At 44.7% G+C, this 15,025-nt stretch overlaps 1 protein-coding gene across 1 annotated transcript; it reads right to left on the reverse strand.

The window, feature by feature from the left end:
• Window positions 1-4,437: 4,437 nt before the first annotated feature.
• On the reverse strand, window positions 4,438-14,818 carry LOC115162365 (thrombospondin-1). Its single transcript, XM_029713596.1, has 22 exons — window positions 14,579-14,818; window positions 14,355-14,435; window positions 13,656-14,215; window positions 13,292-13,367; window positions 12,979-13,071; window positions 12,756-12,865; window positions 12,311-12,436; window positions 11,612-11,708; window positions 10,590-10,763; window positions 10,308-10,484; window positions 10,037-10,210; window positions 9,653-9,933; window positions 9,318-9,536; window positions 9,127-9,234; window positions 8,572-8,731; window positions 8,335-8,453; window positions 7,624-7,858; window positions 7,229-7,456; window positions 6,834-7,105; window positions 6,623-6,720; window positions 6,376-6,515; window positions 4,438-6,274 (listed from the first exon to the last, which is right to left on the reverse strand). Exons 2-22 carry the CDS (start codon window positions 14,416-14,418, stop codon window positions 6,267-6,269), a joined length of 3,519 nt encoding a protein of 1,172 aa, XP_029569456.1. The 5' UTR covers window positions 14,419-14,435; window positions 14,579-14,818; the 3' UTR covers window positions 4,438-6,266.
• Window positions 14,819-15,025: the final 207 nt, after the last annotated feature.

Raw genomic sequence — 15,025 nt, forward strand, 5'->3', positions numbered from 1 at the left:
TATGCGTGTGCCGAGCCTTTCGCCAAATGCAATTCTTGAGGTGGAGTAACTCTGGTCGAACCAGGGGCTGAACCTGTTTTTAATTCTCCTTTTCTTTATGGGGGCGTTTGTTAACAATACCACTGAAAATATTAAAAAAGAAGGTCCAAGCGTCTTCGACAGAGGTGATCAAGCTGATTCTATACCAATTTACAGAGGCCAGATCTTGAAGGAAGGCTTGCCCATTAAAGTTTTTTAGCAAGCGTCTATGACAAATCAGGACAGGTCGTTTCCATTACGAACAAAGGCTGTAAAACAGTGATCACTAAATTCATTACAGAAAAAAACAGACTGATACCTATCAGGATTATTTGTGAGGATAACATCAAGGAGAGTAACCTTTTCTGGGTGCTTGGAGTCATACCTTGTGGGATTGGTAATAATCTTGCTTTATTACTTGGTCAGGTGGTTTGGGGTATGTGGGACGTGACCGTCCCACCTGCGGGACACACTATTTAACAGCCAGTGAAATAGCAGGGCGCCAAATTCAAAACAACAAAAATCTCATAATTCAAATTTCTCAAACATACAACTATTATATCCCATTTTAAAGATACACTTCTCGTTAATCCAACCACATTGTCCGATTTCAAAAAGGCTTTACGGCGAAAGCATAACATTAGATTATGTTAGGACATCACCTTGACAAGAAAAACCACACAGCCATTTTCCAAGCAAGGAGAGGCGTCACAAAAAACAGAAATACAGCTAAAATGAATCACTAACCTTTGATGATCTTCATCAGATGGCACTCATAGGACTTCATGTTACACAATACATGTATGTTTTGCTCGATAAAGTTCATATTTATATCCAAAACCCCATTTTACATTGGCGTTGTCACCTGCGTCAAAATGAGTAGACCAAGGTGCAGCGTGGAATATGTTCATCTTGTAGTTTAACACTTTACAAATTAAACAAAAATGACAGCCGACAGTTCCGTCAGGTACTTACAACGAAACGGAAAACAACCCACAAAACCCAAAGGAAAAACTGTAACAGTATTCGTCGTCTGAAGAGGAGGAATCATTGGACCAAAACGCAGCGTGGTAAGTGTTCATGCTTTATTTAATAAACTGAACACTAAAACAAAAATAACAAAGAGAAGAACTGAAACAGTTCCGTAAGGTGCAAAACACTAAACAGAAATGAACTACCCACAAAAACCCTGTGGGAAAAGGCTACCTAAGTATGGTTCCCAATCAGAGACAACGATAGACAGCTGTCCCTGATTGAGAACCATACCCGGCCAAAACAAAGAAATACACAAAACATAGAAAAGGGCACATAGAATGCCCACCCTAGTCACACCCTGGCCTGGCGTGACAAAAACAGGCTGCCTAAGTATGGTTCCTAATCAGAGACAACGATAGACAGCTGTCTCTGGTTAGGAACCATACTCGGCCCAACACAAAGAAATACAAAACATAGAATGCCCACCCCACACCCTGACCTAACCACATAGAGAAACAAACCCTCTCTCTCAGGTCAGGGCGTGACAGTACCCCCCCCAAAGGTGCGGACTCCCGGCCGCAAACCTGAACCTATAGGGGAGGGTCCGGGTGGGCATCTATACTTGGCGGCGGCTCTATTTCGGGGCGTAGCCCCCACACCACCCGCTGATCCCCCCGCTTCTGTGTCGCCGGAGGAACCCGACCGTGGATCACCGTGGATCAGCGGCTCTGAACTGCCGACCGCCGCTGAAGACTCTGGGCTGCAGGCCGTCGCTGCAGACCATCGCTGAAGACTCGGGGCTGCAGACCGTCGCTGAAGACTCCGGACTGGAGAGCGTCGCTGGAGGCTCCGGACTGGAGAGCGTCGCTGGAGGCTCCGGACTGGGGAGCGTCGCTGGAGACTCCGGACTGGGGAGCGTCGCTGGAGGCTCCGGACTGGGGAGCGTCGCTGGAGGCTCCGGGCTGAGGAGCGTCGCTGGAGGCTCCGGGCTGAGGAGCGTCGCTGGAGGCTCCGGGCTGGGGAGCGTCGCTGGAGGCTCCGGACTGGGGAGCGTCGCTGGAGGCTCCGGACTGAATAGCGTTTCTGTAGGTTCCGGACTGGGGACCTTCGCTGCAGGCTCCATGCCATGGATCATCACTACTGGTTCCGCGCCATGGATCATCACTACTGGTTCCGCGCCATGGATCATCACTGGAGGCTTTGTGCCAGTCCACTACTCCAAATGCAGGAAGCGCGCGAAAATGTCACGACGAAAATATAAAAAAACTTTCTATTTACGTTTGTAGAAATATGTCAAACGATGTATAGCATCAATCTTTAGGATGTTTTTAACATAAATCTTCAGTAATATTCCAACCGGACAATTCATAGAATGCCCACCCCACACCTTGACCTAACCACATAGAGAAACAAACCCTCTCTCTCAGGTCAGGGCGTGACAGTACCCCCCCCCCAAAGGTGCGGACTCCCGGCCGCAAACCTGAACCTATAGGGGAGGGTCCGGGTGGGCATCTATACTTGGCGGCGGCTCTGGTTCGGGGCGTAGCCCCCACACCACCCGCTGATCCCCCCGCTTCTGTGTCACCGGAGGAACCCGACCGTGGATCAGCGCCGGAGGCTCTGAACTGCCGACCGCCGCTGAAGACTCTGGGCTGCAGGCAGTCGCTGAAGACTCGGGGCTGCAGACCGTCGCTGAAGACTCGGGGCTGCAGACCGTCGCTGAAGTCTCCGGACTGGAGAGCGTCGCTGGAGGCACCGGACTGAATAGCGTCTCTGAAGGTTCCGGACTGGGGACCTTCACTGCAGGCTCCGCGCCATGGATCATCACTACTGGTTCCGTGCCATGGATCATCACTGGAGGCTTTGTGCCAGTCTACTACTCCAAATGCAGGAAACGCGCGAAAATGTCACGACGAAAAATTTAAAAAAGTTCTATTTACGTTCGTAGAAATATGTCAAACGATGTATAGCATCAATCTTTAGGATGTTTTTAACATAAATCTTCAGTAATATTCCAACCGGACAATTCCAATGTCTTCAGAAAAGAAAAGGAACACTCACGTGAGCGTGCGCCTCTGAGCTCATGTCATTTCCTCACTCCCAGGCCCTCTTCCAGGCCCTCTTGTTCGCTTCATATTCACAGTAGAAGTATGAAACAACGTTCTAAAGACTGTTGACATCTAGTGGAAGCCTTAGGAAGTGCAAAATGAACCCTAAGTCACTGTATACTGTATAGGCAATCACTTGAAAAAACTACAAACCTCAGATTTCCACACTTCCTGGTTGGATTTGTCTCAGGTTTTTGCCTGCCATATGAGTTCTGTTATACTCACAGACATCATTCAAACAGTTGTAGAAACTACAGAGTGTTTTCTATCCAAAACGACTAATAATATGCATATCCTACCTTCTGAGACTGAGTAGCAGGCAGTTTAATTTGGGCACGCCTTTCATCCGGACGTCAAAATACTGCCCCCTACCCTAAAGAAGTTAAGCATGTCCCAATTTAGGTCACCTAGCAGGACAAATTCAGACTTAGTGTAAGGGGCCAGGAGAGAGCTTAAGGTAGGTAGGGTACAGGCCGGTGCTGCTGGAGGACAATAGCACCCAGCAACAGTCAACAAAGAGCTATTTGAAAGTTTAATGCTTTAAAACCAGCAAATCAAATTGTTTGGGGAACCGAGCACTGAAGGTGATCCTTGGTAAAGATTGCCACTACCCCACCTTTGGAAGATCTGTCTTGCCGAAAAAGCTTATAACCAGAAAGGTTAACATCAGTATTCAAAACACTCTTCCTTAACCACGTCTCAGTAATAACCAACACATCTGGATTGGAGCTGTGTTGGAGCATATAGGCCTACTTCAGCTCTGATTGGTAATTGTGCACTGGTCTGTGTAGAGTACTGCCTGTCCATGCAATAAAATCTTAGTCCAATGCGCTGTGCCTACAAGAAAAGCTCTTGCACACTTAGTTCTGCATACTAAATCTTGCATAGTTCGTTTTGTTTCAGTATATTACATTGAAAGTGGCTAATATTGCGTTGATTCGATCACAATTCCCACAGTAGAGCGAAACGTTGATAGTGTTAACTAAAGGGGAAAACTGTCAAGTTGAGTGAAGTTTGATCTCGTGCTTCTCTGCAGGGGCTCATGTTTCTTCTGTGTGGTCGTCCTAGGGGAGCTGTGCGCCCATGTGCAGCTTAAAGGCAACATTGCTCCTGTGATTGTTGAATGTGGATAATGTTCTAAAACTGGGCCTTAGTTCATCTTAAATGATCATGCTGTTGACTCTCAAGGATACTCCCTTTCTCAGAGGGCTCCCAGGAATCAAGTAATAGATTCCAGCAGTTGACAGAATATGGCATCTTTCCCTGTAATGCTTTGTAATACTGTAGTTATTAAAACTGAGAATATATCCACAAGCAAGCAAAGGACACTCAAACAATTTTTTTCCCTCGTGTATTTATTGTTTGGTTGAGATTACAAAATAACTGACAGAAGTATAAACAACATTTGGGGAGTAAAAATATGGTAAAAATGTTTATAGACAAGCATCACTAACAGTAAAAAAAAGAAAGGAAATATACAAAACAAAACAATATTCAAAGACATCCTCATGTCAGTGTGCAAACAAGTTTATACAAACAGAAACACAGGTCACGTTTCTTGATAAATTATTTAAATAGCATTTATCTACACATATGAAATAACCTCTTAACATAGAACAGACAATCCTAACAATAATTTATCCATTACAAATGCACAGGACATATATAAAACAAATCATATTTATGAAAACGTTTTTATCAATTGCTTTCTTGTTGAAGAATTTTCTGCTACAAAAATATCTTACAGCATACAAATTATTGTACTACAGTGAAACACACAAAAAAAGCCAACCAAATTCTGCTGCTAAAAAGGTACTATCATGTTTTGTTGGTTTCAATAAAAAAAAGAATGAGGTAATATTTGTACATAAAGGTTTTCCTTTGTTTTTACCATCAGAAATGTACACACATTCTCAAGCACACAAGTCAGACATACTGTGCAAAAGAACAATGAGATTTAAATGACACCTAATTAGTCTATTTTGGAAGGTTGGAATGAGGGATAATACTGATAGTACTGAACACTGTTATTAGAGGACTTTTTAGAGGGATTTATCCCGGTTTCAAGATTTCAATTATTTAGAACAGGTTTCTATGAAAATAAGACACAGAGATGAATAAAGACAAGAGATATCCTAACTCTAGGATCATGTGTCAATACTCTCAAATGGTAACAAACAAAATATGTAATAAGTTATATACAACCTTAGTAACCATAGTCCTTTCTTTTTTCAAGGCAGGTTAGACTGACCCATGTGGTTTTTGTCTCTCCACTTATGTCTAAACTAAGATGAGAGAAAACCAAAAATATCTTCCTGGAATTCTGGCGAAATAGCAATTGTGTTGTTGTTCGCTAGTAGTCTATATTGGCTTTTGGTGCAACTCCTGGTTCTATGCTCCTTCCATATATCATCTAGAGTTCTTTCCTGAAAAACCACTTGGCAAGCCTGGTCAAACCCTGAGGACATACTTCATACTGAGCTGAACTTCAAGGGTCTACTTAAAGCCAATTAGTTACCAAATATAACAATTTGTAGACTCGGGGGGAATTTAAAGTTATTGAGAATTTGAAATTGCTAATGCATTGACTACAACTGGCTTAGGTGCCTTTATCACAAAGCTCTTCATGGGTAGCATTCACTCTCTTTGATGGTAACAGTCAATCCATACTGTCACTGATGCCTCCACAGTTCCTTCAACAGGTATCTCTGGCCCATCTGTAGAACATCTACTGCTTTCTTCATTTGGAAACAACTCAAGTCATTTTGAGTCCACAGCAGATCTGAAGTAATGCTCAAAAATAAAGAAAATACTCTTCCCTTTGGACCTCCATCCAGAGAGAGATAACAACTAGTTCAGAAGTGCAGAGATATCTGTCTGAGTACAGCTAGAGAAACAGAAACTTCAGAGACAGAGAGAGACCGATTTCTTCACTGAGCAAAGTTATGCTCAACCTGCTGTTAGTGCAGGGGTCTAGTCATCACAGGGCAGTCAGTTGGCCTATGTCCTGAGGTCAGTCTGCCTCAATGCTGCACACTCGCTCTCCATTACACCAATGTGCGTGTCACAAAGTAAAGAGTAATAAAGATATGGTCCCAGGTCATACGTTACATGTATATTTGAGCAGGTAGATACATTCTTCTAAGAGCCTCTCTCTGGTCTGATTTAAGAATCTGGAGGAAAAAGAGAAGAAAAAAATCTGCTAAATCCCTGTAAAAATGCAGACTCAAAGTACGTTTTTTGTTTGCCAAAACATTAATAAAAAGCATCTTACCTCTGCATTCGTATTTGAGGTCTGAGAAGTATGTCATCTCCTGAGAGAAGACATACATGCCTAGTCTTCCACCAGCATAAGTCTTGTCGTAGATATTTCCAGAATCCGCCATGATTCTCTTGCCTTCATACATCACAACTCTAAAAGGAGGGAAGATGACATGAGATCATTAGCTCATGAAAGCAGGAGTTTATGTGGCCTTGGTAAAGGCGGAGGTCATTCAGAGCTAAAGGTAATCTGAGCTCACCTGATGAGTCCAGACTTGGGCCTGTGGACCAGGTGCCATCTGTAGGCGGTGTAGTCTTTCCAGCCAATGTTCTTGGGGTCGTGCCACAGAGTACGCACCTAAGAGGAGGAATAACAAAAATACATGAGACATGTTTCCTACCCAGTAGTTTTCTCTCTCACTGCTCTTAGATATGGCCTGTGCTCTTAATGTGGAAGGAAGCTAAGCGTACCTGTTCAGCAGTGTCACCAGTGTGCCAAAGGGCGTTCCTCAGATGCTCCCCAGGTCCTGTGGTGGAGTTGACTACTTTGATGGACACTCCGGAGTAGCCCTGAGCTCTGGTCGGGGTGTGGGACCAGTAGGTCTGTGTGATCTGCTTCCACATCACCACATAGAACCTGGAGCTGGACTGGTAGCCAAACACAAAGCCAGCGTAGTCATCATCCCTGTCTGTGTTGATGAAGAACGTTCCACTGAAGTCCACTGCATTAAACTCATCGAACCCTATAGACAACAAAGAGAGATGGTTAGGACTTTCTCAATGGACCCATGATCTAGAAATGGTAGTTATTTTTGTAGTTGTTTTCCTTAGTTCCAAAGGTGTTATATTATTGGTGCAGTACATACCAACAGCGATGCCAGGGTCACAGTTGACAGTCTGCACCAGCTCTTTGCCCTGGTGGCGGACCACCCAGTTGGGGTCGATCTGGGAGGTGCCCTTGGGGTCCAGTGGTACCATCTGGAACCTGCGGAAGTCTGTCTCGCTGATGGCAAAGTTCTCAGGGCACACATCGTAGATATCAAGTATGTTGTCTTGGTCAAAGTCATCTTTGCAAACATCTCCACGACCATCACCTGACAGGAGGAGGCAGAGAAAAACACTTAGACACTTTGGCATGGAGACAACAGGTTGACCCTATGTTAATCTCTGTGACACTGCACTTCTGTAGCGAGTACTGTATCTTTCTAGATGAATCGTTCTATATGTCAGTTGAATCGAGCTACTGGAGAGTGTGACTCACCATCAGAGTCCACCTGGTCAGGGTTAAAGGCCAGCCTGCAGTTGTCCTTGTCGTCAGGGATACCGTCGTTGTCGTCATCGTGGTCGCAGGCGTCACCCTTGCCATCTTTGTCGTGGTCGGCCTGGTTGGCGTTGGGGATATAGGGACAGTTGTCCAAGTTGTTCTGATGACCGTCCTCATCAATGTCCTGGTTGTTGTCGCACTTGTCTCCCACACGATCTGAGTCAGAGTCAATCTGGAGGACAACACAATTAATTTAGTCTTCACAAAAGCACATTCTTACACACTTGTATAAGCGAAACTTCTCTCTACTTCAATGCACTCAGACATGATGAATGTATTTCACCACTCATCTCCCTTAACATGAGAAGCGCTATTATTTCCCTCATCTTAAATGTACCCCATTGTCTTCAGGTATTCTAGCAATGCTTCTTCAAACAAGAATCCTGTGTCCTTGAACCTTGGCAAGACTACACACACATACACATTCATATCTCTTCAAAAAGGGGGAATGAATAAGGGGAGGAGGAGGATTGCACTCATTTTTCTCGCAGCTTTCTCATTCCTGTCTTTCATTAAAACTGACCCCTGATGCAATATGTGGCTACTGTCCTAAAAGGCAGGGGGGCCTATGAAAGTTCTACATCCCTCTAAGGAAGATATTTGATAAGATTGGGTTCTTATGTATTAGAAGATGAAAGCTGCAGTTACCTGGTCTGGGTTATGCTCAAGAGGGCAGTTGTCGCAGTGGTCTCCCACTCCGTCCCCGTCAGTGTCTCTCTGGTCCACATTGTAGACATAGGGGCAGTTATCCCTCTCATTTAGAATACCTGTGAAGTGAACACACACTTACATCAATCTATGATACCTTTTAATAAGGACTTTGATAATGACTGACAGCACTGAGAAATGTAATTGTCTGGTGCTGGAGGAATGATGATATCTTACCATCACCGTCAATGTCAATAGCACAGGCATCTCCCTCTCCGTTGTTGTCTGTGTCGACTTGGTCGGGGTTGCTCTCATGCACACAGTTATCACAGCGATCACCAACGTCATCTGTGTCCACATCATACTGAGCGGGGTTGTAGACCATTGGGCAGTTGTCCTATTATTAAAATGTTTGTTAAAGAATACCATTAGTACATTGAAAATACAGTATTAGAGAGGCTATTGTATTGGAAATGGGAAAAACTCTGACTTTACAGCTGGCTAGTGTGTAAGTGAGTGTGCTGGAATCTGATATTTCACTCTGAGAAAGCTAGTGTTTGCTTACCACACCATTTCTCCCTGGCCTATTTACAGTATGCACACTATGAATTATGGGCATAAGGCCATGCTGTTTTGCACTTTTGGCCACAAGCCCAAAATGATACTATTTCTCATATTTCTCCCTGACTCCTCCACTTTCTCTAGCCAAGAAGAGAAATGCCTACTGATTGCTATGTTTAGTTTCTCTGTGGATACCAAAGTCCTGAGAGAGAGGATGTTTTGATGTCTCACCCTATCATCAGGGATCCCATCATTGTCATCATCGTGATCGCAAGCGTCACCAAGCCCATCTTTGTCATGGTCCTCCTGCCCAGAGTTGGGAAGGTTTGGACAGTTGTCCTGCAAAACAAAAGGGTTGGTTAGACCACAATAACACAGTGGAGAAGCTAGGAATAGACTGTGTGTAGTGGGGTCCTTCCTACTTTCTTGCAGTGGTAGGTGGCGTTCTCCACACACAGGAGGTCTTTGTTGGGCCATCCATCCAGGTCGGTGTCATCTCCACAGATGTGGCCATTGCCAGCGTAACCAGGTTTGCACTCACAGCGGAACATGGTGTCGCTGAACTGACCCAGGTAGATACAGTTAGCATTCTTGTTGCAATCATGGCTGCCATCTTGGCAGGGGTTACGGGGTGTGCACACCTAGGGGGAAGGGAGAGATATGTAGGGTTAAAATGTGCTTCTGAGCTCCTAGCATCAGAATAAAATCGAATCCTCGCATTCTTGTATTTTGTCGCAGTAGTCAACGGCTGTCTCACCTGTTTCTTGGCTGTGGCCTGCTCCACTCCCCTCCCGAAGGGCTGTGGTCCTGAGTAGCGGGGGGGGCAAGCAAGGCAGTTGTAGCCAGGCTCAGTGTTCTCACAGCGTTGGACTCCGTTGAGTGTGAAGCACGCGTCAGGGACCTCCTTGCACTCGTCGATGTCCTTGCAGTTGATGCCGTCTCCGGTGTAGCCCACTGGGCATGCGCCACACTTCCAGGAACCATCATCAAAGCTGGTACACTTAGCGCCAGCAAAGCACGGGTTGGACAGACAGCCATCTGTAGACAGAAGCATGTTGATTTTAAATACTGAACAATATTGGATTTGTACACTGTTAGGTAAAAAGAACAAATGCCATAATCTATTGATAAAAATGCTTACTGATAGGGCAGTCCTCTTTGCCACACAATTGGGATGTTTTGGTGTCACCCTGACATTCCTTCCCTTTGTACTTGGGGGCGGGGTTGTTACAGAGACGCTGGCGAGTCTGGAGTCCACCTCCACAGGTGACAGAGCAGGTGTCCCACAGAGACCAGGGTCCCCAGCCTCCGTTAACTAAAGGACAGAGAGAGAGAGAGAGATGAGTTACACCTGTATCTCCAGACAGATGGATAGATATGTGCATGTGTTTAGATGCTGCTCTTCTGCTTACTTGGACAAGGTGATTCCTGGCAAACCTCTGTCTCTCGGCCCTGTCCTTGACAGTCTCTGCCTCCCATCTGGGGAGTGGGGGAGTTGCAGAGGCGGATGCGGGTGATGACTCCCTCACCACAGATCACAGAGCAGGAGGACCAGGGAGACCAGTGGCTCCAGCCACCATCCTGCTTAACTGTAGAGGACAGACATGTAATTATTAATGAATGTGCTATTACAGTACATATGAGAAGGATGTTACTGAGAGAGACTGTAGAGTAGAAATGGTAGGTTTACTCACAGCGCTTGTCACATTCCTGAGGGTAGCAGTCGCGGGTCTGCACAGAAGTGCCTTCGCAGTTACTGTTGATGCGGTCACAGGAGCGACCTCGCTGCTGGATACCCCGTCCACAAGACACAGAACAATGGGTCCATTCAGACCAGGGGGACCAGCCATCCTCAGCATAGTTATTCGCTGGGGGCAGAGAGATAATGGGAGAGCTATTACCACAGCAGAGCTCAGCCAGGGGGGCAAAGGATTTGTGAAGAACAGTGCCTTTTTAGAATCAGTTTAACCCAGGAGATTTGACACTTGGCATTCCAAGGTCAGGGAATGTGAAGGACTGAGAAAAGTTAATGAAAAGTAAAATGGAAGACATTTTGCAAGTTAAAATACACCGATAAGCAGGTTGTTAAAAAAGTTAAACTTCTAGGGCCTCCTAAGTGGCGCAGCGGTCTAAGGCACTGCATGGCATCACTACAGACCGAGTTCTATCCCAGGCTGGGTCGTAACCGGGAGTCCCATAGGGTGGCACACAATTGGCTCAGCGTCGTCCGGGTTAAGGGAGGGTTTGGCCGGGGGGCTTTACTTGGCTCATCGCACTCTAGCAACTCCTTGTAGCGAGCTGGGTGCCTGTAGGCCGACTCCAGTCGTCTGTGTTTCCTCCTACACATTGGTGCAGCTGGCTTCCGGTTTAAGGAGGCTGGTGTTAAGAAGCACGGATAGGCGGGTCATGTTTCGGAGGATGCATGACTCAAACTTCGCCTGTCCCGAGCCCTTTGGGGAGTTGCAGCGATGAGACAAGATCGTAATTGCATCGCAATTGGATATCACGAAATTGGGTGGGGGGGGGGGGGGGGGGGGGGGATTATTCTACAATGTAGAAAATAGTAAAACATCTTGAATGAGTAGGTGTGTCCAAACTTTTGACTGGTACTGTGTGTATATATATATATATATATATATATATATATATATATATAAGTTCAACTTCTAGTTCAAAGTCCAGCTCACAAAAAAGAACTACGGAGAAAAATACTCACGGTTTCCACAACGTGGGCAGCACTCTCCATCAGGCACGGTGGCGTTGGCACAGGGCATCAGGGGGCAAGAGATTTTGCGACACACAGTGGCAGAGTTCTGTAGGGAGGATTGCTGGGATTAGTAATGGGTTTGTCTCCAGAGCAGAGTGTCTGGCAACAGCAATGGAAAAGAATCTGGATCATTAACTTTGCGCTACGCAAAAGCGCTTGCTGCTTTGCCAGGATTAATTGCTATGTTTGGGAACATTGGGATGGTCTCTGGTTAGGGCAGGGGGTTCACCGCTATGCTACCACCCCAGTTCTGTGCACCTGCACTGGGTTCAGGCAAGCAATGAGCTGGGGGGAAGGATAGTGGCAGTGGGAAAGGCAGAACAGAGGGTCTCAGCAAATGTCCTAATTAAAGACACATTCTTGATACCTATCCAAATAGATAACCCTTAGTGAGAGAGTAGGTGAGAAAGAGAGGGGTTTGACAACCCCCCTACTTCATTGCTATTGTCTCTAACATCTCATTAGAGGTGATGGATAGCAGACGGACACTGCCTGGTCACACAGAGGCTTTGGTTAAGTCTATAAACATAAGAGCCCATTAGCACCTTATTACAGAAGGGGTTTAGGAGCTACTGCCTGGTTTTCACACAGCTTACTACTGGCCGGATTACTGGATAACTGCATTCCAACAAGTGTGATGACACCTACCTGGCAGGTACACTCTGTGCAGTCGTCCACAGTCCACTCATCTTTGTCCTTGTGCACAATGCCGTTGTGAAGACAGACCCCTCTGTGGATGTTCATCTGGTTCATGAGCAGAGTGCTCTCCTTATTCTGCACACAGAGGGGAGGTAGAGAAAGGAGCATGGTTTCAGACACGAGGATGGAAACTTTTACATAGCCAAGGTTCCAGTAGAAATGAATCACCTACCAACATTGTGATTAAAACATAGCTTGATTTAACTGAAGTAAATACAAATTAAATGACAGTCAAACATATTTGTGTCCTCATATGGGAGTCATTAGGGATCTGGCAGGGAATGCCATTCCAGGGACAAGTGGCTGTGCAGTGGAGAGGTTTTAACTGGGAACAGACTAGAGAGGGAGGGAGAAAGGATGACAGTGCGCACACCAAGCTGCTTCCTGTGCTTACCACTCTGTTGAGCTCATTTGACAGCTGCTTAACAATCACACCAAGTCCCTTGAGCTCCTTGAACATGCTAGTGATATCCTCACAGGAAAAACCACAGACCTGCTGAATATCTGGAGAGGAGAAAATCAATCAGTTAGTTACCTACCTCCTTCACATTAACAGTTGTACACAGACCAGTATTAAGCAAATGACTTTGTCCATGGAGTGTGAAGTCTGGTCTCACCTTTAGTTTTGTGGCCAGTGTAATCAGTCCTTATTGCTGGGCTGGACCCATTTACTGGGTTGTCCAGTGTCATGACATCAGTCAAAGTTACAGCTGGAGAAGAACAGACATATTCATTTCCCCAAACAGCATAATAACACCCACTGTGAATTGACTTTAATGACCAAAGCAATAGAATTACTATTAATTATATTTGTTAATGGAAGGCATTTAGATTTGTACAATTAACAAGCATTGGATAACATATACCATACACAGTAATTCCAACATTTAAATGCAAAAAGAACGTTTATATTTTGTAATTTACACTTACAGCTTTGGCATCCCTTATTGCGTAAAATCGCCTCCAAAGTGGTTCCAAAAACGAAGCGCACGTTCTGAAGCACTCCCTGCAGACGTACACATTGCACTTGGAGTTATTCCATATCCACGCATTTACATATTTTCAATACATTTCCTAAAGGATCATAATAGCGTATTTTAAGTTTGATGTCAAACATTAGGCTACATGTCTGTGAGTGTGACTATCCTCGCGCACCAAACGCTGCGCTGCTCGCAATAGCCTCTGGACAAGGTTAGACTTACTCAGACTAGGCTATAACTGTAACATTTATATGTATACAATTACAACATTATTTGCAATGTATTTATGAACTCATAAATCAATTCATATTTACCATAAATCTATCTTTCACAGCTCCTTTTCCGATCCTCAGACGGGCAATGTCGGCAACCTCATGCGTCAGGACCTTTTGAATGGGCACATCCATTTCTGATATATTGATCTCTTCACACCCGACGAACAGCTGGGCACGATCCTCCTGAATGAACAGTGTGATATTCTTCCAGTGTCCAGTCGCTAGATCCGCATCTTCTATGGACACTACCTGTTGCTTGTTCCCGGTGGAGTATACCACATCCAGAGTTTGCGCCTTGCCATTAGAAATTATTTCGAATAACGGTCCTGATCCGTCATCCTTCTCCACAGTCAAAAGACTACCCCTGGTTTTCTTGAACTGCTTGAAGTTGACCAGGAGAAGGAATCCCCTCTCAGCTTGTATCGAATCGATGAGGTCCCTGAAGGAGATCTCGGGAACCGGGGGGATCAGGTCTGCGTTCAGGATCTTATAGGCTGGGCTGTAAGGATCTGCGCCTTTTACCAAGGTAACTCCTTGGTGCCTTTTATTCACTTTCACAAGCTCGAATAGGTCGTATACACTGTTATCATCTCTACTCTCTGTGAAGGGAGAAACTGTAGTGAGTCTCTATGGGCAACTTTAAGTTCACAGATAAACTATTGACAGACCTTTTAACAGAATAATTCCATTGTTGATTTTAATATTTCTATATTTAATAAAACATTTACAAAAACTCACCTGCCACCCTGCTGCCCTCACAATTCCAAAGCACCAAAAGGAGAAAGACTCCTGTCAGCTTCATCTTGAAACCTCAGAAATCTGTTTAAACCAGAAGGTAGAAACACAGTTAAATAGGTATTGTCATTTACACACTTCTAAAAGTTACAGTCCAATTATAAAAACGTAATAAAAAGCTTATAATATATTATTCAAAGAAAATATTATGATTAGAATTTACCGACCTGAATAAAATAAAATAATATAAATAAGTCACAGATGGATAAATTGAAGAAACTCCTTGATTGTCAGAGCTTCGTTTTCCCGTTATTTCTTCTTTAATTCTCCAATTTATTCCATGTGTTAAATAGTCTTAGAAATCTTAATGTTCGCTAAAAACTCTCAAGTTCATTCTGTCTTTATTCCAATGCTCAGACTATTCTACTAACACTGTGGACATAAACGCTATTTAAATAGTTTCGTGACATTCCTGAGACAACACTTCCTCCAATCAGAGCGCAGAAGGAAAAAGGGACGAGCTTATTACCTCAAGAAGCTGAGCGTAATATCCGAGACATACTTTCAGAGCCGATTTCCATCAGCGGATAAATATTTTATAGATGGACAGGGGCCAAGTGGGGCAACCCGTCATTTCCTGTAAAAAGGAGCCTACCTTATTTGTGAAATGTGCT

The sequence above is a fragment of the Salmo trutta genome, chromosome 25, assembly GCF_901001165.1.
Source record: "Salmo trutta chromosome 25, fSalTru1.1, whole genome shotgun sequence".
In the NCBI taxonomy this organism is placed as follows: domain Eukaryota; kingdom Metazoa; phylum Chordata; class Actinopteri; order Salmoniformes; family Salmonidae; genus Salmo; species Salmo trutta.